Source organism: Daphnia pulicaria, chromosome 1 (assembly GCF_021234035.1).
Source record: "Daphnia pulicaria isolate SC F1-1A chromosome 1, SC_F0-13Bv2, whole genome shotgun sequence".
NCBI lineage: Eukaryota > Metazoa > Arthropoda > Branchiopoda > Diplostraca > Daphniidae > Daphnia > Daphnia pulicaria.
In genome coordinates, this window is record NC_060913.1 from 25,283,676 (window position 1) to 25,305,617 (window position 21,942).

Sequence of the window (21,942 nt, forward strand, 5' to 3'; positions counted from 1 at the left end):
TATTTTTTAAAAGAAAGTTTGAAATTTAATTTTTAGAAAAGTGTTTTCGCTCAAAAAAATTATGCTTATGTCATCTAAAAAAATTTTGAATTTTTATCCGCGATAAACAACAACCTTTGCGAAATGCATTATGCATCACGTGGCGAAGAGCAGACTAACTTTATCCAAATTAGGTAAGAGGTCGGTCTACAGCTAGTGCTCGGTTTTACACCTCTGCTTGCATTTGATTTGGACCAGAACTCGTGCTAATAAGTTTCGTTATCATTTGAAAAATTGAACGAATATACCTAAACAAACAGCCAGTAATAGTTTATCGTTTAAGTTTATGTTTTAACGTGTCATCATCCTCTTAAACCAAGGTAACACGATGTTACGTTAGTTGAAAATGGGATGTAAATGTTTGATTTGAATTCTTCAAGAGAGCTTTCAAACGATTACGACTATTTCTGACAGTCTTATACTTTTCAGTTCCAGGTCTGAGGACAACAGCCATTCCATTCTTAAGCATTTATAAGAAGTCTATGAAGATATGGCTTCAACTTCGAAAGTTGACAATTCCAAAAGGAAAGGACAGTCTCCTGAAGAGTCTAGTTGTAGAAAAAGACACCGGCTGAGCTTTGAAGAACAAGACAATGAACCATCAACATGTGTGATTTGCCTTCAGATAATTACAAACAAATCTTTTGCCAACAATTGCTTGCACACGTTCTGTTTTGAGTGTTTGCTCAAGTGGTCTGAAGTAATTATAATTCATTTTTACTAAAGCTACATCTAGATCTAATTTTCACGAAGTGTTTATCTTAGGAAAGAGCAGAATGTCCATTATGTAAAGGACCTTTTACTGCAATCATCCACAATGTAAAATCTGATCAAGAGTATGATGAGCACATAATTGAGTCAATAGATGAAGACAGATATTTGAATTCCATCGTTAATCCCTTCAGTTCCAGCTCCAGTGATTCAAGCTCCAGCGATTCAAGCTCCAGTGATTCAAGCTCCAACGATTCAAGCTCCAGCGATTCAAGCTCCAGCGATTCAAGCTCCAGCGATTCAAGCACCAGCAGCTGCGATTTAAATTCTGTAACAGATTTATTCGTTGCCCTTCATTACTTTATGCGTCTTAGCCAATAGCCTACTTCTCGTCATCTGTCAAACTAACAAAATCTCTTTTTAATGGATCAATTTTCGAACATGGTCTCCTGGTAATAGAGATGAACAAAATTCCATTCCTATTTAGTTTTCTATTGTCTAAATTACATAACCTTTCTTAAATAATTTGTATAGCGTCGTACTTTTCCCTTAATATTTATTGTTCACTTCCATTCACATATTCTGTTCCTACTTATTCATGTGTTGGCTGAAATATTGGGATTCTAAAACATGAGTAAGTACTGAGAAATTGACATTTTGCAAGCTATACTTGTATGTAGGAGCATTAAAATATTATAGCTAATATTACCTTCCCTTTGGCTGTGCCGTATCTACATCTTCTTCTGGTCTAGTGGTTTTTTACGCATATCAAGTGAAAACCATCAATCTACAACGACGAATCATTGAAAAAAAGTAATATTTTTTTAAATTTGAATTGAAACATTGATATTTAATACTTCACTGATTTTTTAAATTCAGTTGTCAAGCGCCGAGATCAGTGGTCGGAAAGAACGGAGCGTTTTGCAGGATCAGCTTCTTTTCAGCAATGCCGGCTTCCAAGTGTTTGCCAAAGTGGATCCTATCCGCTAGACTATTACCAAGGGATGGGTGAAATCACTGCATGGATCAAAAACGCCCACAACTTTGACATCTGGTTGTCCTAAAAGTAAGCCTCGTATTCATTTTTATATCCTGACCGTCGTCCAGCGTTCCAGTCATTTACATAAACATCGCGGTAGTGAATTTTAGCGCGGAAAAATGAACGAAAAAGTCTTTAGTTTTCCAAAGGTTATGTCAATGGTTAAGGCCGTCGTTAAAAATTATTAGTCGTTGCAGACGAATCACTTGAATAAATAATCCAAATATTGATTTTCGCAACTTGAAGAAACGTCAAAACGATTCTAAAAGACTTGAACCTGTTAACAGATTCGTTCAGTGAAAAGTTCTTGTATACATATTACATAGCGACCCGGAGCTGCTTGATAATCTTGAAGAACATTTTGTTGTTTACATAGTGTTGCCTCTTGAGTCTTGACCCGCTATTTCTATCGATTTCCTCAAGTTCTTTTTAAGCCATAAATTGAAAGTACAGCCAAGCGCAGCACGAAGAAAAGATTATTGCGTATTCATTGGTTTAGTTTACAGTAGGTCTAATTCTATTGGCTTGAATATTTGAAAATGGCAACAAAAGTCTGTTCGTTAGTTAAAAGTCGTTCTGTAATGCAGGTGCCATCTTCATCTTTTGGGAATTTCGTGGCTATTAGACACGACGCATTGATAGGATTTTTCGATAAAGATTCTTTCATCCTGTCTGACATAACATTTCTACATTTATTTACAATGAAATACGATGTCATCTTAGCCGTTTATTTGATCTCTCAGTTAATTTCTCGAATACAAAAACCATATGGGCGAATGTCTTCGTCACTGGGTGAGATCCAATATTCGCCCACACCAGTTTCAGCTTTGTCAACTTTTTTCAAATTTTTGGGGTTGACACGATTTTGCATGACAACTTTATAAATTTTCCCATTGACCGTTGCTTCCTCAGCATATTGGGCCGCCACCTCTATTTCAGGAGTCGAGTAAATTCCTTTGCCGTGCTTGAAACGCGTTCCTTTACTCAATTTAAATCCTTCGCTAGCAATTGAAAGTCCGTTGTGGTAAGAAGTTCCGTGGTAGGACACTGGCCATTCGTCTTCAGCGGAAGAGTATTGGTCAGCCCGAGGTGTTTTCCCTTCTAGCCAAATATCGTCCGGGTACTTTCCTTTGACTTTTAAAGCGTATCGTTGCCATCCGCACGGGCGTATGTAGATCGATCCTCCTCTAAAAAACTCTGCTCCGTTATCAGAAATGTCGGTGTAATTGTAATGAAATTGCTCGTCCAACAGTGAAGGTGATAAATTTATAATTGCTCCTCCCCTCAATCGCAGTACAAGGTTCACAGTGCGCTCATTTTGAATGTTGTAGTCTTCTAAAGTTTTTATATCTTCCAGCTGTCTACCGGCAAAAATCAAACGTTGTTGGTCTACTGGGATGTCTTCCTTTGAACGGATCATGTATTTTAATTCCTCAATTTTAGCAGAGGGTTTGATGTGGCACGAAATTTTTGTCCCATTCAGTGTTTTCACATATACTTTAATTGTTTCCTTCATCCAGGCTCAGCAGAGATGTCCAGGCCACAGGTTTTCAACTTCGGTCATACTGAGCCCTCTAGCAGTGATACTGGATACCAAAGTAGAAGCGACGTTGTGTGGAAATCAATCTCGATTTGAAATTGGTTTCAACGGTTTCAACTTCTCAAAGTGTTAAAAACTGAAAATAATCAACATTCTCAATGCCGTGTGGAATATCGTCATCATACATCACTGGTGAGATGAAATATTCGCCTAACTTCATCACAACTTTGTCAACTTTCATTTTATATTTTTGAGATTGAAACGATTTTGTGCGACGAGTATGGAGTTTGTCTCATGAACGGAATGTTGGAATCCTTCTACATTTTCGGGATCGATGCAAAAAAATCCGGTGCTATAAAGTGCTGACCAAAGATATCGATCCTTTCCGTTCAAATTTGGCAACAGAAGTTGCAGACGAATTTAGGGCTATTTGCAGTCATGTATTTGATAATAACAACAAAATATTTTACTTTGTGTAATTTTTTTAAAATGTCGACTTAAGAATGAGTAATTCTGTTGTTATAAAATGTGTGTGAAAAATTCAGTTGTTTAATTATTTGATTGCTTCTGTGATTAGCATTGCAGGAAAGCCGGAATATCACGCTGAGAGTATTTTACCTAATATTGAAAATCCCCAGAGGACGTCAGAAAAGCCATTCAAGACAAAACAAGACCCGGACTATTAAGACAGGTTTTTGAAGGTAGAGTCTTTATTATCATACTTACGCTTTAATTTAATTTAATTACGCTTTTATGATTTCAAAATTTTTTCTCTTTTAGATTCATCAACTGTTGTGAAAGGAAGAAACAACGGAGCGTTTCGCAGGATCAGCTTCTTTTCAGCAAGGCCGGCTTCCAAGTGTTTGCCAAAGTGGATCCTATCCGCTAGACCATTACCAAGGGATGACTAAAATTGCTGCGTGGATCCATTATCCACTTCTTTGACATTCGGTTGTCTTTTAAAAAAGTAAGTCTCACATTTATTTATAAATTCTGACCTTCGTGTAGCGTTTCAGTTATTTAAGTGAACACGAACATGTCGGCCTCTCCGCGTTATAGGGTTGGTACGGATATACGTTTACGTAAACGTTTTTAGTTTTTTTTTTTAAGTTATTTAAAAGATTAATAAGGCCATCGTTAAAATGGTTGAGCTTTTAGTGCGTCTTAAGTCGTGACAGATGAATGGCTTGTACAAATAATCAATCGGTGCACTTATATGCCTGTTTGCTGTTCGAAGAAACGTCATAGATATTTATTTATACTCGAAACTAATGTACTGTTTCATACATTTAATCTGATTATAAAAATAAGATTTATGTTATTCAGTTGAAGTTCTTTCTTCGCATGCGTAGCAACTCAGAGCTGCTTATTGTTATTAATCTTACAGCAGTATATTTGATTTTTTTCAAATTTTTTGTAACGTTGCCCTAACCGCTATTACTTTTAATGATTGATTTTAATTTTAAATATTAATTTTAAATATTAATTTTAATGACATAGGCGCCGAAAGGTGTGCTATTAAACGGCGATTCGTTGTCGCTGCAGCTCAAATAAAATTATTGCACGTTCATTGGTTCAGTTTAAAGAATTTTTATTGGCTCCAATGTTTGAAGATGCAAACACAAATTAAATTTCTTTAACGCAGAAGCCATAAGGGAGAATATCTTCGTCGGCGGGCGAGATCCAATATTCCCCCACACCAGTTTTAGCTTTGGGAACTTTTTCTACATTTTTTGGGTTGACACGATTTTGCATGACAACTTTATAGTTTTTTCCATCTACGTTGGCTTCAGCAGCATATAGGGATGCCACCCCGATATCGGGGGTCGAGTAAATACCTTTGCCGTACAAGAAACGCTCTCCTTTACTCAATTTATATCCTTCCTCTGCGATTGAGAGACCGTTGTTGTAAGACGTTCCGTGGTAGGACACTGCCCATTCGTCTTCAGCTGACGAGTATTCATCAGCCCGAGGTGTTCTCCCTTCTAGCCAAATGTCGTCCGGATACTTGCCTTTGACTTTCAATGCGTAGCGTTGCCATCCGCACGGGCGTGTATAAATCGACCCTCCTCTACTGAACTCTACGCCGTTATCAGAAATGTTCGTGAAATCGTAATTATATGGTTCGTCCAACAATGAAGGTGGTATTAAAATTAAACTTGCTCCTCCACTTGGTATTGCTCCTGTTCCAAGATTATTATCTATCAGAATAACAAATTATTTTACTTTTTTTTTCGTTAAGTAAATGATATGTATTAGCTTAATTGCATTACCCAGAATGTTGGTTATGTCATCATCCTGGCCTGTTAAGTAGCATCCTTTCATCAACAATTTGTGGAGTTCTCTGACGTCTATGCCATTCGAGTCGTCTTGACCGGGTGACAATATTTTGTTTTGGTACGACAATTTGTCGAGTACCGAACTCAAAATGGTCAATCCAATTTGATTATTCATTCTAGAACTATTTGCAGTGTTGTTCAAAAAATGAATTTGGTAAATTTTAACTACTTAAGTCTATGAGGATAGTAAAGTAAAAACCTGCTTGTTGATTCTTGATCGCTCGCTTTGCGTGTGCGTCCCGCTGGTAAGGGGTGACGTCGTCTTATACCCAGGACCTGCTGGAACGCGGTCGTGAGAGCTTGGTCTAAATAAATCTTCACATGACCACACTCCTTACTAGGATGCAAACAAGCAGCTGGCAGTTTGCTTAACTCGTTGTATTTTTATCTCCATTTGGTCCGGTTATTAAATGGCCAGGAAACGCGATAAACAGTATAGGAAACGTGGTAAACCCGATATCCTCCATCATTTACAGTTGAAACACAAAACATCATGTAGTTGGTCAGGATGTGGGGACAAAGGGAGCCAGCGTTAATGCCTGGACGAAAATGGATATCTCTTTCCATATCAACATGAAAACTAGGCAGAATAGAAACTCGACGAGTACAGGGTATTTCTTATACATACACAAAATTGTCATGAAAACTATATCTAACGATAACCGCAATTTTTTGCCACCTCTGTAAGAAGAAAAGGTTGTTAGACTTGTAAGTCAAGTGCTGTGCTAAACTTGTTTGACAATTGTAGTTCAAGCGCTCTGGTCATCGACATTTATATTTTCGTGTAAATTTATGGCGAAAATCACGCGTTGACTGTTTGGCGGAATTTCCTTTGACGATGATATCATTTCTTTTAATTCTGCGATCGTCGTCGTGGGTTTTAGAGTTAAGGGAAGTGGTTTTACTTCCATAGTCCCTACGAAGACGTCAATGTTGACAAACTTCTCTGCATCTTCAAGTTTGACGTTTTCGTTACCGAGTTCTTTGACAGTTTCTAAAATGAAGACAAAATGTGTTGGTTTCTTATTGCAATTTTTTTTGCAAGACAATAGAAGAATACCTTTACAATTTTCGATATCTGTTTTATTACCATTTGCAGGAGTATTCGGTTTGTTTTCCAGTTCCAGAGGGTAATAGCATCCTTTCAACAAAATCTTGTGCAGATCCTTGACGTTAATTTCAGTCGAGTTATCCTCTTCATTTGTGAGTATTTTATTTGGATATGGCATGCCATTTAATACGGCACTTAAAATGGCCAGTCCTGTTTCATTATCCATTTTTGTTTCTGAAACATTTCAAATTAAAATATTTATTAAATACTGGCGCCTTTACGTAGCAATGAGATTATGTAATTATAAGCATTACTTAATAAGTAGAAGTGAAGACCATGAATTTCTATTGCTTTATTCAACTAGACCCTACTACTAAATTTACAGCAATCTTATCCTTTTAGTTTGGCAAATCAAATCCGCACTACGGCAATCGAAACTGGTGACTGCACCCGATTCAGGTTGTAGAGCATGAAGTTACACCAAGAGAAGTCACGCCAAGGGAACCTAACTCACTCAAAGCAAACTCTAGATGTGCAAGGATCGTGCCAGGATCGGACCCTTCTGATTTTCTGAACCAACCATCCCCAACGCCATCTCTGGAGTTGGCTATGCGTAGCGCGATTTATCCTCATTTTCTTCAGTTAGTAGGTCTCGGTATACTCTGGTCTCAATATAATTCACTCTCTCTCTCTTTTTTTTTTAAATTTTTAAAATTAAATTTTGTTTTCTTTATTTTAATCGCTGTCTGGAGCTGGCTGCTGGCCTCGTAATCAAATTAAAATTTGGGAACTTGAAGTTGCAAACGAATTCATGGCTCATGCAATGTGGAAAATTAAACAACCGGGTAAGATGAAGTATTCACCATCATGTATTCACCTACAGTAACTTCGGTACAACTATAAATCAACTCTCGTTACGTTTTCCAGGTAGCGACGATTTTGGTCGACGAATATGGAGTAAGTCTCATGAAAGGAACGTTGAAATCCTTCGTTTTGGGGGATCGATGCAAAAAATCGAGTATAATTAGATATTGATTCTTTCTATTCAAATTCGGCAAACAGAAATTGCAGACGAATTTAGGGCCTTTGCAGTCACGTATTTGAAACAAAAAAATTGTGCTTTGGTTACTCAGTTTCCCAACTTGATTCAATTTGTAAAAAAAAAAGAAACCTTTTATAATTCTGGTTCAAATTATGTTGGACTTTTTCAAATGCAGAGTTTCCACTTCCAATGGAAGAATTAAATTTTTTTACATTTTAATTCTTAATTTTTTTTCTGGGCAGTATTAGATAATAGGAATGAATTACAACAGTTATTCTTATTTACCAAAGATTATTTGTCAAACATTGATTTTGTAGAATCGACCTTCATGAATTGGCATCACTGCTTCCCAATATCCGTCTGTTGGTCATTCAGTGTCCCACTCCCATCGACGCTATCATCACCGTTAAGCCCTCAAAAGACCGTGAATGATTGAGCCTGGCACCTGAGCCAACACCCACGATTGATTGAAGACCAAACCAACGCCATCAAAGTGGAGGCAGCGTTGGCAACAGGTAAGAACTTTTCTGTATCTGTCGCGAATTGTCAATCGATGTGTGCACTTGCCCGTGTCGTGAATGCAGCAATCGTTTCATCGTTAAATTAATAAAAAAAACAGTTTTAAGTTTAAGGTTTTTAAAAATTAACTTAACCAAAACGACATGGATAAATTGAAATTTCAATATCGGTTTCTCATTTTGAAACGACAGTTCCTATTCTTTGTCATCATGTTAACACCGAACGAAAAGATGACGTAACTGTCCATTTTCCGCAAATAAAAACCGAAATGACATTTACTAATTTACTAAAAAGAAATCAGATGTGAGGGGTCTCAGTTTTGATTTTATGTCATTTAATTGTAGACAAACAAATTTGAATTTTATTTAAGGAGGCGGGGGGGGGGGGGGTAAATTTAACTGGATTTTCAGTCTCCTATCCTTGATTTTGCAGATAGACGCGTGAATTTGTGTGCAGCGCAACATAATGGGCATATTACCTGTGAAAAGATTTTTGAGAAATTCCAATTCGTTACCGAATTAGAAGCGAATGAATTTTCTCTCGTTTCTAGTTCACCCTGCATTTTGTAAATTTGCTGGTAATCGAAATCGATTTTGTACTTGCCGCGTCTTTATTTTTACAGTTAGAAACTTGAAAATTGGTTAGTGTATTCAGTTGGTCTATTTGCATCCTCAGTTTAATTTTCGGAAAGAAATACCCATCGCTTAATGAATAAGCATCAAATTATCTTCCCTTCCCCAAATGTTTGTGTCGACGTTCATTTTGGACCCAAAACCTCAAAGGGACGCCACAATTTCCTCCTCCAACATGAAACCCGTGAAATGGGTGTTGTGGTAATCACTGTTGTCGTACAAATACGAGGATGAACTACTGCTAAAACCAATCCCCACCCAGACTTGATCGCCTTGTTTCAAAGTCACCGTCGACTGGACGGTCAACGGACTAAATTGATCAACGGGGCTCCTCGCCTCGCGAACGTAACTCGACCCGATTAGACTCCCGTTCAAATAGAGATAAAAAGCAAACCCAACAGGTAATTGGGATGATTCGAGACGCGCCAGTCCCGTGAAAGAGAAGAAATAAATTCCTGGTCGCGGTGCCGTGAATTTCCCCGATGCCAAATTCATGGCATTTCCCTCGTTCACCCGCACCAACTCGAACGGAATCGGAATTGTTTTCAATTCAGAATTGGTTTTTAATTCAGAATTTCGCTGGACGTAGAAATGGACGGGCGCTGATTTGACGTCGGCGTATCCGATCCATTTCTGTTTGTCTGTAAAAAGAAAAAATAATTTGACAATCACTAACAAATCAAAGAGAAACATGTCGTACCATTTTGATTAGGATAAAAGTCACAGTAAAGCGTTTCCATCTTCTTTGATCCTTTGACCAAAAAGAATCCGCTCAGCTTATGTCCCATTTGCTGCAGATCCCAACAAGAGGTTGGCATTTTACCAATGTCAACTATTTCACTGGTTCGGGCTTTCAAAAAAAGAAATTCAGATTCTTTTAATCGTGCCACATAATTCATTCGTAATTTTACCATTTAATTTGGTCGTCAAATCCGCAACGATGTTGCTCAATTCCGTTCTCGTTGAGGCCAAATTTGTTGTTGCAGTTTCCAAATCGTTTGAGGTTGCTGAATCAATTCGTGCGATCGTATTAAAAATAAGTTAGTAAATTAAAAGAAAATGAATTATATACCTCCAAATTCTTTTCTCAGATTGTCTTCGGCAGTTTTTAGTTCGTAACCAAATCGTTGCAAATTCACTGCACAATCAGAAAATCAAATTAATCTTATTTCGTTTGTTTTTTAGTCATTAAGAGAATTGAGAAGGTATTTTTATTTATTTTACCATTTAATTTGATTGCCAAATCCGCAACGGCGGACTTTGTCCTGTTCAATTCTGTTCTCGCTGAGACCAAATTTGTTTTCGTGGTTTCCAAGTCAGTTGAGGTTGCTGAACAATTCCATTCAATTAAAATCAAATCAATTTCAAATAATAAATCACAATTATTTTTACCTTTTAAATCTTTTTTAAAATTTTCTTCAGCAACTTTTAATTCTCGACCTAATCGATCCGAATTCGCTACACAATCTTAAGAAAATAGAATTTAGTTAAAACAAATTATTTTCTATCAAATTTGATTCGACGTGAGATTTACTTTTGAGTTCAGTTGACAAATTTTTGGACGTGATTTTCGTTTCTGCCGATTCTTTACTAGTCGCTAAATTTATTGAAAAGGTTTTTGCATTCGAATTTTATCTAGCATTTTATTATAGTAGATTAGTAGGCTGAATACCATTTAATTTGGTAGATAAATCATCGACGGTTTTGATGAAATCTGCTCTCATTTTCACCAACTCCTGCGTGGCCTCTATGTGTAATAAAAAGCATGCACAATTTTGTAAGAATTTTTTTTTTAAATTTAATTTAATTTCCAGTAAAATAATTAAATACCATTTAACTTTGTAGATAGATTATGGACATTGATCTTCGTTTCCTCAAAGTCGATTTTGGTTTTCTCCAACTCCTCTTTTGTCCCTATGCAATCGTTTATTCATTCGTTATTTCGTTAATTCATTCAATAGTTTTAAAAACCTTTTAATTCATTAGTTAAATCAATTCGCGTGTTAGTTAAGTCGCTCTTCAGATTTCTCATTTCGGCATTCGTTTTCACCAAGTTGTTCTCAGTTGTGCTGAAGAGGCCAGTAGTGGCTGAAATTTAATTGCAATAATTCAATTTAAATTTTATAAATTTTAAAAATGAATTTTAAAAACCTTTGAGTTCCTCCTTTAAATTGTTCCATTCGTCGGTGACGGTCAATTCTGCGTGTTCCGCAATTTTTATCGGCGCCGACAGTTCAGCGGTCGTGTAACGGACACGGACGTGGCGATCCTGAAACGACCGAGAGTCACGAAATTTACCCAAATTGATTCTGCTCAGTTGCATGGGTTTGGGCACGAATTTCTCTCCGTCCCATTGGACGTGATTTCTACTTTCTTGTAATAATTTTCCAACGTCTTCCTTTACAATTTCGACTCTCCGGGAGCCATCGAAATCGTTTGCCATTTTCCCTGAAATTGTTGAACTGACTCTGTCTATGTCAGCCCAACTGTTTGAGTCGTAATTGTGTTGGATTTTTTCTTTATTCTCTAAATTTCTATTCAGTTCATTCGAACTCTTCTTGGCGATTTCCCACTTCACGTTTTCTTTGTCCATCTTATGCGTGTGACTATTTTTGGTCGCAATTTGAACGTCGTCATCTGCGGTGATGTCATCTCTGCTGGTGGTCGATTTGCCATCGCGAGTTTGATTGCGACTTATTGATTGTTCTTGATCAGTTGCTTGCGATCTTCTCATTTCATTTCCATTCGCATCTTTCGTTTGATTTTCGCGACGAGTTTGTTCCTCTCGTCTTTTCTGCGCGTCTTGATTACTCGAAATAAATTTTTCTGTGGTTTCTGATTGCCTCATCTCGGCTTTTTGAAACATTCCCGCCAATTTCTTTTGAGTTTCCGTGTCCAGTTGGTTTAGGATTTCATTTAAAGTTTTCGTCGTCTTGTCCGGCCGGTAATGGTCTTCATTCCAAAAAACAGAGTCCCACATTTTGTCACTTTGCCCTTTGATAGTCAAGATGGATGTGCTGACGAGCAAATCCTTTAAAATACTTAAAATTTGGGATTCCGTTTCGGGAGACTCAACCTCGGAGTCGTCAAATGTGTCCATTCGGATGTTGGTGGCCGTTTCCGCCAACATTTTCTTCTCGTCGTTGGCCGTCAGAAAAATCTCCTTTTTGTCTCCAAATTTCTGTAAAAGAGTCGAAACCATTCGACCGGAAGTGACACTGTCGATATTGATGGCCGCCTGTTTGGTTTGCGACGTCTGCGATGACAAACTGTAGAGGAGTTTGAAATGGTCGAATTGAGTGGGATCCGATCGCATTTCATTGGCCAGTTCGTCGCAGACTTTCTGCTCGTTACACGAAAGAGAAAACCAAAGGGTTTTGCCCTTGTCGTAATTCTTCCACACTGGAGATAGCGAATAATTGTCCGTGGGTATTTCGCTGGCCAGAAGGACCTTCTCCAAGGGAATGACTCTCACTTTATTGGATTTGATTTCGTGGCCGACGATTTCATTCAAATGTTTGACCACTTCATTTTGGACTTTGTCGTTCCACATTTCAATGCGGAATCTCATCTCTGATTGTTTCGTCACCCGGTTCAATCTACTCACGACACTTTTGTGGTCCAACAGCCCAATGGGTGAATAGAAATACTTTTTCTCATCGGCTGTTGTCGTTAGCTTGTGATTGTTGGCGTGTTCGTAAATTTCAACGAGAAAGTTGCCGCACTCCATGGAACTTAACGTATCGGGTGAGATTTGCAGTTTAGCCCAAGAAGAAGAAGCGCCGGGGTTGTCTGATTGACGCTGACAGCAAACGGTAGCCAAAAATAGGACAAGGATGCACCTTATCGATGTTGTAGCCATTTCCGTTCAAAACTTGTGAAAAAGGATTAATTTTTAGGTGATGCCGGGAACCAGTATTAACTTATGTTTCAAACTGAATAGGAACTCACGAATTCTACTGCGTATTCACACAGAATAAAACAGAGTGCGTTGGGTTTTCGATCAAAACTTATTTATTTATTATTCGTGTGCGCGGTTAAAGTCCAGGATCGAGTGGAAGACTAAACAGAAATGTAATTCAATATTCCTGGCGAATACGAGTATAATATACGTGAGTAAAATTTCGGGTGCACAAAGAATCCTCAGTCAGTTCAACCAAATCCCGGGCAAATGAAATAAAACTAAAAGATCTTATTAAAAATCTCGAATGCCATTCATTTTGCTCTGCGTCAGTTTTATCTAAGGACGTTGAAGCGTTATTGAAGATGGTACATTAATTATCTTTTTATTGTTAGTACTGTGGTTATCTACTGATGAATAGTCGCAGATTTTTTGGTCATAACACGACAGGGAAAACCAAAGGATTTTTCTCTTTTCATAATGTATATCCACACGGGAAATAGAAAATAATTTTCCATGGGTATGGCGCTCGTGAGAATGGGAGGGGAGGACTTTTACATTATCGGGTTGTATTTCTTGACCGACTATTTTGTTTAAATATTTCGCAACTTCTTTTTGGACTTTGTCTTTCCATATTTCAATGCCATATCTCTTCTCTGGCTGGTTCGTAATTCTGTTGTAAGTAACAACGGCACTTGTGGGATCCGGTAGCACAATTTAGGAGCGTAGAAATATTTTTTTTTGGCTGTCAGATAATTTGTGATTATTTGCGTGTTCACAAATTTCAATGAGAAAGTTTCATACTCCTAGAATACTCCTCTAACCTAACTCTAACCTTACTCCTTGAACTGAACGCGCCCGGTGATATTTTTAGTTTCGCCCAAGAAGAAGAATCAGCGGGGTTTTCTGAAATTCGGCACTGACAGCAAACAACCAAAAGAATGGTGAGGAAGCCTTTTATTGGGTCTTGGCCATTTCAGTAAAAAAAAACATTTGGGAGTTTTGACACTTTGGGAAATTCTTTTCTCCAATTTTTCTCTTTTCTTCAGAATTTTGGAAATCAGTTTCACATAAAATTAAATGAAATAACTAGATACCTTGTCTGTAGATGATAAAAACTTGTGTAGACAGTAGACACAGAAGCAGATTGTGACGATATATTTGCTAGAGTTATTTGACACGACTGGTGACGTATAAGTTTAAAACTGAATAGCGATTGTATGAGAATAAACGAATTGGGTTTTTCCAAGGGTATTTCAGTTTGCCCGAATAAAGTCCAGCCTCGAGAGTTGGAGATCAAACAAAAAGGTCATTTGATATTCCCGCCAAGTTTTTATAAACAGAACATCCTCCGTGTAAAACAAGTTTTTGATTTTTTTTTTTTTTTTTTTTTAAACACGACACACCAAACAAATAAAATAAAACAAGCTGGCAGATTAGATCAATTTCGGCGATGTGTCAATTGGGGACCAATTCAGATCCAGTTCTATATTAAATTTGTTTTAGTTATCGAATCTGATACTACACACGATTATGAATTATTTATTAGATCGATGTTGTGTCATCGACTCATACTGACAGTGGTAATGTTTTTAAGGAAATTTCTATAATTTATTTATTTTTTTTTTTTTTAATTTTATCCAGTTGGGACACATGAAGACACTCGTTGCGTACAGTCTCTGTTTAAGAGTATTATATATCTATGTGCCATCAGAGCCATGGTGCTATGTCTGAGGCCTTCCACCTGTAATCAAATTCAAATTTGGCAACCGATAGTTGCAGACGAATTTACCTGGCTTTTTATTAGTAGTCACGTGTTTGATACTAACAGCACAATTGAAAATGGTTATGTTTTTTACTTCAAAAAATGGTAATTGAGTTGTTATAAAATTTGTGTGAGATTCCAATTGATTAATACTTTTATTGCTTTTGTGAAAGGATTTCTATAAAAAAAATCCTTAAAGGGACCACAGAAAAGCCATTTGAGACAAATAAGGCTTTTGGAGGTACAGTCTTCATTATCATATCTGGTGAAAAGAAATCTTAATTCTCATTATTCTATTTGAAGGTAGGTGACAGTGATCTAAAGAGACAGGCCGTTGAACTTCAGAAGTCTTTGGAGTCAGAGGATGCTGGACTGGAAGCCCAGCGAATTTATCTGGAACTCTAATAACACCAAGTAAGATTTCATTTTCAGTTATTTATTTAGTATCTTTAAAACATTATTAGTGAGGTTCATTAAGGAATTTAGGTGTTAAACCCAATTACTGCAAAATTGCTTAGTTGAAAAGATACAAGATACTAGAAAAATGAAAATTTCCCGTAAACGTTCATTATTTTTCCTGCTGGGCGAGGAAAAGGTTAATTAACTTTTAATGTACTGCGCTTTTTTTACATTATTGTAGAATATTCAAGCGCTTTGGTTTTCTAAATTTTTATCATCAAATGGATAGCCAAAATCAAGCGTCGAGTGTCTGCTGGTGGAATATCTTCTATTGATAATATGATGTCTTTTAATTCAGCAATCGCCGTTGTGGATTTAATAGTTGAGGGAAATGATTTCCCGTCTTTAGTTTCTACGAAATCGTTAATGTTTATACAGACTTTTTCGTATCATCAACGTTGGAGTTTTCCTTGCCGAGTTCATTTCGATTGTCAGTAGCTAATAATTAATTCATAAATTCATATTCATTTATTATTTCAATTTTTACAGGACAAAAGATTATTTCTGTTACCTGCACTAGGAGTATCCGGTTTGTTTTCCAGTTCCGGAGGGTAACGGCATCCTTTCAACAAAATCTTGTGCAGATCCTTGACGTCAATTCCAGTCGAGTTATCGTTTTCAGTTGTGAGTATTCGGTTTGGGTACGACATACCATTTAACACGGCACTTAAAATGGCCAGTCCTGTTTCATTATCCATTTTTATCTGAATTTATCACATATAATAGTTAAAAAACAAATTGACCAATATTAAGCCAAGATTATTATTATTTATTTTATCCAAGTTAGTAAATTAATACAGCAACCTTATCCTTTTAGTTTGGCTATGATGGAAATGAAATCCGCACTACGTTGTTGAATAACTGTTTGCATCGGAATCGCGAAGAAACAAAAATGCAGGCTATATAGAAGTCACGCCAATCTCCCGACGCAAGGATTGCGATTTCCCAGTTATAGCCCAGCACGCCCCTTTTCATGACACGTGACTACCTTTCTCTACCGCTACAGTAGCCTAACAGTTAATAGTTCGTTAGTTCTCATTTCTTTTTTTCTTCTTCATTTTAACCAGGATTTACTAACTATAGACCTTATTAAGATCCAAAGGTATGGGTCAAGCCGACCCCTTTGCGTCGCGTTGCAGTGTGAAGGGGTGCCGTGAACAGAAGATTTTATTTGGCTCGGCCCATGGTGTTGCTCTCAGGACTTGTCGGGTTAATCGTGCCCGAGGGAAGAATAGGGAGGAAAGGAAAGAATGAAAAAAAGAGGGGACCAGACTTTCCTTTCCTCCATTTATCTGGAATTCACTAACACCAAGTAAGTGTATTATTCCTTATTAGTTTATTTAGTGTCCTTTAAACACTACTAGTAAGTTCCAATAAGGGATATTTTAGACATTGTGCAAAGTTGATTGGTTCCCAAACGTGCAAGCTCCAAATAATGAATAGTCCGCCTAGAACCTTGGCTTATTACTCGTCGGGGTAACCATGACTAAATTGGGAACATTACACACAAGTTATTTTCCTAGTTCTAGTTGTTTTGCTAGAGGCCCCTGTAATGAAGGAAATCAGCCGTAGACTCACCGTGTTTTCTAATTGCCTTGGATAGTTCATTAAAAAACACTACTCACATTTTGTTTAAAGAATATAGTGGGGTGACTGGTGTATCTATGTTTATTTCATTGGCACAACTAAAAAGAAATTATTTGGCTATCACGGCTCAAGTACTCAAATTTATAGTTGAATCTTCCTTTTCGTAGTTTACGCCATTTCCAGTCACTGCTCTTGTGAGGTTATCAAGATAGGGTCTATCGAGATTATGACCACCAGAAATGCGTTTCTGGTACGCCTTCCGGCCTCACTGGATCAACCAGCGGCATAGGAAAAGATTCATAATCCAGAGGCGGATTTTCCTTGTTGTAGGCCAGTCTCTCGTCGAATATTTCTAATTCTTCAGAGTCTTGCAGTTCTTTTAGGGAATCCCCGAGTAGTTCTTCATTAGTTACGGGAAATTCTTTAAAATTATCCAGAAGGAATTGGATTCCTGAACGTTGAAGTAGATTGTAGCCATCGAAATCAGGAACGAATACCCACCCAATACACAAAATGTAAATGCCAAGAAACCGAATTATTTCTTTTATCAAAGGCCCAATAACTTTACGCTCTTCTTCCGTGAATTCAATTCCTTTTTTTTCCAATGTAAAACACAAGTTCAAAAACTTGTTCTGCCAAATAGTTTTTTGTTTCACGAGAGGGGTTATTTTCCTTTTTCAAATCGATCACTTTGTTGATTGCTTTGATTAGACTTTCAAACCATTTCTTCGTAGTATTTTCGTCAAGATTTTGAGTCGCCATTTTGAAGTATTTTCTTCCTCCGTTGATTGATGTTCTCCTGTTTTTAAAAAAGAAAATATGTAAATTGATTTTATTTATCAAGAATTTCTTGTAAAGAAAACTTTGTTTAATGAAGGTTAACAAATATAATTCTTCTTGAATTTCTTATCACACGATGTAGCTTCTGTATCGCTTTTTATTAGCTTAATGAAATCGATATTAAATTTCATGAAGTGAACACTTTTAGGTTTAGTTAACTCTTACTCTTAGCTTGTCTGCGTTATTAATCACTTAAACAATGCTAGGCTTATTGCATTTTTTAAGTTTAATCAATTTCATACCAGTATTTTTTATGTAAAGTTTAACAGTAAATATTTTTTTTATACCAAACAGTTGATGACAATTAATAAATGGCCAACGCGATTACATTTTTCACTTTCGGTTGCCAGATTTGAAATTAATGGTGAATTTTGCTTGGGTAAAAAAAATATAGAAAAACAATCGCATTGCAACGTCAATCTGACGACCTCAGACAAATGCGCCAATGTACTTCTTAGAACAAACGTCAGGCCATGGTCAGGCTAAACATTGCAAACTTCACATGAATATAGGACAAACAGTTGTCGCAGATTTCCGCGGATGAGGTCTTCGTTTCAATTTTTAAGTTTCGTTTTTAAAAAATACCTTCATTTCCAGTTTATTCTAATTAGGCGTAAATTTTAGTTTGCATGTAACCCTTTAAAACGACGAAGGAAAAGATGAAGAATCATTTTTAACTGACTTGACCGACTCATTTTTAATTTTTTCTTTAATTCCGCCATTTATATTGGTGTCTACGTAATGATATTTTCTTTACTCATTAAAATTTTGACTGTTATGATTTTTCCCTTAATTATTTCTTTTCTATTTTGAAGCCCCCTTTTGCTATTAATGTATTAGATGTATAGATGGTTTCAAACTATGATCTGAGCATGTACTGCTTGCCTTATCCGTAGTGCATAACATAAAATTAGATACTTCTCGTGCTGTAAAACAAATCTTTGTTGATTTCATCTTGGTCCTTTATTAAATTTTTCATTCCTTTGTGCAGTAGTATATCATTATTACAGCAAATAACAACAACCAAAAGAGGATGTTTATAGTTTCAGGAAGAGGAGTTACAGGGGGAGGAGTTTCAAAGGTAGGGGTTAATTTGAGGGGGACAATTTTCCTTCCAATTTCTCGAATACAATAGCCATAAGGACGAACATCGTCTTCATTGGATGAGATCCAAAACTCGCCCACACCAGTTTCAGCTTTGCAAACTATCTGTAAATGTTTGGGATTAACACGAACTTGCATGACAATTTTATAGATTTTCCCATTGTACTGTATAATATCAGCAAATTTGGATGCGACTTTGATATCGGGGGTCGTGTAGATACCATAGCCATATTTGAAACGTTTTCCTTTACTCAATTTAAATCCTTCCTCTGCGATTGAGAGACCGTTGTGGTAAGATGTTCCGTGGTAGGACACTGCCCATTCTCCTTCCGCCGACGAGTATTGGTCAGCCCGGCGATATTTCCCTTTTAGCCAAATATCGTCTGGGTACTCGCCTTTGACTTTTAATGCGTAGCGTTGCCATCCGCACGGGCGGAGGTATTTCATTCCTCCCCTGTAGAATTGGTTTCTCTCATCAGAAATGTTATTGATAAAATCGTAATGGTACGGTTCGTCTAACAGTTCCTCAGGTATGAAAATTCCGACTATTATTTTCAAAATAAGTTGAACAGTATCGCGTTCTTTGATGTTGTAATATTCCAAAGATTTATTGTCTTTCAATTCCTGGTTGAAAAACAACAATCTTTGTAGACTTGGTGAGATGCCTTCTCCGTCGCATATAATATCTTTCAAGTCCTTGATGGTTGCCGATTGGTTGATAGGATATTCTTTGATTTGTTTGGGTGAGATTTCCACATAGATTATAATGGTGCCTCGTAGTGTTACTATACCTCTACTTACAGCTTTAAACAAATACAATTGGGTTTAGAATTATTTTCTCATTTAAGCTATGTTTGCGTTCACACAATGTCATTACCACTTTCAGGAATAATGTATTCAGAATTAGTGTCCAGCTTGTAGCATCCTTTCATCAGTAGTTTGTGGAGATCTTTCACATTGATGGCCACTGATGGATCTTGATGAGTGACATACTTGTGCGAAATGTCGAAGAGTGCAGCACTCAAAACATTAATTCCCGTTTGATTATTCATGATGAAACTAATTTACTAATCTGCCAAACGAATGAAAAACTTGTAAAAGACAATCACATGCAGTGTTTTGATTTCACGAAAGATCGTCTGCTTGCCTTGCGTGCCAGACCTCCCGTTGCGTTTCTCCGTACTGTTGTCGCTCGCGACCAATGGCAGCTAGATGCGCCGATGTGGCGCGTGCGGATGCTCAGTTGCGCGATCTCCTACTTTTGTCTATAGAATCTTGGAGAACTTTAAAGAATAAAGAAGATTACTAAATTAGAGCCAAATAAAAGTAAGGTTTTCCTCTATTCAAATTGAGTTTGACTCAATGTTTGGTGGCTACCACTACGATCAAGGGGTCCGCAACTCAAATTTACTTTTTATTTTTTTTACTTTTTCCTTGCTTTATTTTTCCTTTTTTACTTGTGAGATAGGCTTTCCTTCAAGCGAAAATAAAAGGGTAGGGAGGGGATGGGGAGGAGGGGGGGTTCGTTCGCGCGCGCCCTTCTTTTAGCACGTAAAGTAAATTTCCTTTTTTTTCCTTTTTTCACTTTTTTTTGCTTTTTTACCTTTTTTATTGTAGTAAATTTGAGTTGCGGACCCCTTGACTACGATGTTCTACTTTATTGCTGCTGCTCATCTGAAATAACATAGGGCCTAACCACTAGCGATTATTGTTTGCACTTTGTATTCCGAACGCACTCAATCGAATATTACTGTGTTAGGGTTATCTGTCTATATCGTATCGGCCAATGGCCTTTTTTTGCCAACGAGTCAAATGCGGAATTAGTTAACGAGTGCCCTCGGCGTCCACAAAAATGTCTTTTTTACTTATTTTTATTTAAAAATGGTGATTGTAGTCTGAAATAGATAATGAAAATAAAGGCCCATAGGCTGACACCCAGTGACGACAGAAACGCGTTGGCAAAGTGACAGATGCGCTTGATCAGCTGTTGCTCAGCTGTTACTCATATGTTACTCATCTGGCAAAAGGCTTGTAAGGTTACAAGTTTATCGAGATTGGACGCGATAATTTCATATTTAGTAGATCTAGAACCGTCTAGGACCAAAGTTATCGTTCTAGCTTTAACACATTTTCGTCCGATTGTCTGCTTTGTCTTTTGAAAAACTGTTTGGACATTCTCGTACATTTAAATTAGTGGATTGATATTTAGATTTACCGAGCTTTGGGGTTTACCAATAATTGTATCAGTCGAATAACTTGTGTGCCTGCCATTTGCTTACACGCTGGGCATTTTACCAGCCGAATTAACCGACATAAAAATGTGTGAATTATAAAACGCCGAAAACTATTTGAAATCAAACTTTTTTTTAGTGAACCCAGGAACCAACCAAAAGACCAGTGAGAAAATGAAGCAAGTGAACCGTTACTCGATATCAGTTGAATCAGGCATCAACTCTGGATACAGAAATTACAGCAGAAACCGAGAAATGTCGTCGTCAAATCGATCCATCGCTTTTGGAAGGACGTGTGTCGGTATCAATTTCGTAGCAAATCGAAAATCTTATTTTGACATTTCTTACGAGTATCAGCCCATCAGGTTTAACACATCGACCAGTTTACCAGCGCACAGGAATTTCTTTCAACGCAACTCTTTGGATGGCCGTCCACGTTGGAACTCTTCCACTCACACTGGCAACCGCGACACCCTCTACTCTTTTCCAGAAAGATTGAAATCCATTTCAAATAAATCACCGCTCTTGGCCAAAGAAAAGCGTTTAGAACCGCCACGACCCATCCGATCGACATATCTCGGTTACACCAATGCCGGAAATGTGTCTGGCGCTGGATCGGAATTTTTCGGCCGACCTCCTGCCGGTTTGCCGAACCCAAAGTCCAACAACAACTCTGTGGCCAACTGTTTGAATTGGGATTTAATGGCGCCTGCTAAATTAGACATTCAACAACGGACGTTAAATGCAACTTTACATCAAGTCAGTCAAATTTGACATTGGCAAGTCCTTGATGTGTCTATAACGCCTCTGGCACGGCCTTTTCCTGCCTAAAATACCATTTTGCTTGCGCTGCCGGAAAGTGGAAACGTGATGAAGCAAAATTGTTTCAAACTTTTACCGTTCAAGACTCGTCCCCCCACATTTTAAACGTTTCCGGTATGACAGCAACGAAAATTGTAACAGTATTCACCCTTTGTTTATTTTAAAAATTTATTTCTCATTGATGTCAAGTGTTCTATTAATATATTTTTCCATAACTGTGGATTTTTTAAAAAGTGAATTTGTCTTGTTGGTTTTATTAAAATGCAATGATAACGCGTATGCAGTAGTGTTGTTCCGTTGTGCTTTTTTGGATTCGTTGTC

General features: G+C 37.3%; 7 protein-coding genes and 1 long non-coding RNA gene across 18 annotated transcripts; 2 read left to right on the forward strand and 6 right to left on the reverse strand.

The window, feature by feature from the left end:
- Positions 1-80: 80 nt before the first annotated feature.
- LOC124317432 (E3 ubiquitin-protein ligase Topors-like) lies at positions 81-1,403 on the forward strand. 2 transcript variants are annotated; one of them, XM_046782766.1, is made up of 4 exons: positions 81-359; positions 469-739; positions 805-875; positions 945-1,172. In XM_046782766.1, exons 2-4 carry the CDS (start codon positions 530-532, stop codon positions 1,129-1,131), a joined length of 468 nt encoding a protein of 155 aa, XP_046638722.1. In that variant the 5' UTR covers positions 81-359; positions 469-529; the 3' UTR covers positions 1,132-1,172. The 2 variants fall into 2 exon arrangements, with proteins under 2 accessions (XP_046638722.1, XP_046638721.1); XM_046782765.1 differs by having other exon boundaries at positions 84-359; positions 805-1,403.
- LOC124320097 lies at positions 966-1,942 on the reverse strand. 2 transcript variants are annotated; one of them, XR_006913772.1, is made up of 4 exons: positions 1,874-1,916; positions 1,613-1,810; positions 1,460-1,537; positions 966-1,078 (listed from the first exon to the last, which is right to left on the reverse strand). It is a non-coding gene; the product is annotated as an uncharacterized LOC124320097 (long non-coding RNA). The 2 variants fall into 2 exon arrangements; XR_006913768.1 differs by having other exon boundaries at positions 1,613-1,942.
- A 561-nt stretch (positions 1,943-2,503) lies between these two features.
- On the reverse strand, positions 2,504-3,299 carry LOC124316648. The gene has a single exon (XM_046782633.1). It carries the CDS (start codon positions 3,207-3,209, stop codon positions 2,529-2,531), a length of 681 nt encoding a protein of 226 aa, XP_046638589.1. The 5' UTR covers positions 3,210-3,299; the 3' UTR covers positions 2,504-2,528.
- A 1,604-nt stretch (positions 3,300-4,903) lies between these two features.
- On the reverse strand, positions 4,904-6,014 carry LOC124316421. The gene is made up of 2 exons (XM_046782358.1): positions 5,603-6,014; positions 4,904-5,530 (listed from the first exon to the last, which is right to left on the reverse strand). The coding sequence occupies exons 1-2, from the start codon at positions 5,781-5,783 to the stop codon at positions 4,956-4,958; spliced, it is 756 nt and encodes a 251-aa protein (XP_046638314.1). The 5' UTR covers positions 5,784-6,014; the 3' UTR covers positions 4,904-4,955.
- Positions 6,015-6,031: 17 nt separating this feature from the next.
- LOC124317966 lies at positions 6,032-16,075 on the reverse strand. Of its 3 annotated transcripts, none has more exons than XM_046782801.1 (3): positions 15,558-16,075; positions 6,729-6,767; positions 6,032-6,662 (listed from the first exon to the last, which is right to left on the reverse strand). In XM_046782801.1, the coding sequence occupies exons 1-3, from the start codon at positions 15,733-15,735 to the stop codon at positions 6,418-6,420; spliced, it is 462 nt and encodes a 153-aa protein (XP_046638757.1). In that variant the 5' UTR covers positions 15,736-16,075; the 3' UTR covers positions 6,032-6,417. The 3 variants fall into 3 exon arrangements, with proteins under 3 accessions (XP_046638757.1, XP_046638758.1, XP_046638756.1); XM_046782802.1 differs by lacking the exon at positions 15,558-16,075 and adding an exon at positions 7,034-7,249 and having other exon boundaries at positions 6,070-6,662; positions 6,759-6,953; XM_046782800.1 differs by lacking the exon at positions 15,558-16,075 and adding an exon at positions 7,034-7,248 and having other exon boundaries at positions 6,073-6,662; positions 6,729-6,953.
- LOC124314420 (putative leucine-rich repeat-containing protein DDB_G0290503) lies at positions 8,908-14,002 on the reverse strand. Its single transcript, XM_046779602.1, has 12 exons — positions 13,911-14,002; positions 11,064-12,786; positions 10,884-11,000; positions 10,743-10,826; positions 10,585-10,659; positions 10,447-10,509; positions 10,305-10,379; positions 10,137-10,241; positions 9,985-10,050; positions 9,824-9,919; positions 9,613-9,762; positions 8,908-9,553 (listed from the first exon to the last, which is right to left on the reverse strand). The coding sequence occupies exons 2-12, from the start codon at positions 12,772-12,774 to the stop codon at positions 9,057-9,059; spliced, it is 3,039 nt and encodes a 1,012-aa protein (XP_046635558.1). The 5' UTR covers positions 12,775-12,786; positions 13,911-14,002; the 3' UTR covers positions 8,908-9,056.
- On the forward strand, positions 13,669-21,859 carry LOC124316740. Of its 7 annotated transcripts, XR_006911968.1 has the most exons (6): positions 13,669-13,757; positions 14,363-14,396; positions 14,458-14,683; positions 14,752-14,819; positions 14,882-14,992; positions 20,939-21,859. XR_006911968.1 is itself a non-coding variant. In XM_046782689.1 (3 exons), coding segments are annotated over exons 2-3 (636 nt in total). In that variant the 5' UTR covers positions 14,777-14,819; positions 14,882-14,991; the 3' UTR covers positions 21,574-21,859. The 7 variants fall into 7 exon arrangements, 4 of the variants coding, with proteins under 4 accessions (XP_046638645.1, XP_046638652.1, XP_046638666.1 ...); XR_006911962.1 differs by lacking the exon at positions 14,363-14,396 and having other exon boundaries at positions 13,675-13,757; XR_006911965.1 differs by lacking the exon at positions 13,669-13,757 and having other exon boundaries at positions 14,278-14,396.
- Positions 18,409-19,790, reverse strand: LOC124315888. Its single transcript, XM_046781619.1, has 3 exons — positions 19,716-19,790; positions 19,446-19,632; positions 18,409-19,371 (listed from the first exon to the last, which is right to left on the reverse strand). The coding sequence occupies exons 2-3, from the start codon at positions 19,618-19,620 to the stop codon at positions 18,440-18,442; spliced, it is 1,107 nt and encodes a 368-aa protein (XP_046637575.1). The 5' UTR covers positions 19,621-19,632; positions 19,716-19,790; the 3' UTR covers positions 18,409-18,439.
- Positions 21,860-21,942: the final 83 nt, after the last annotated feature.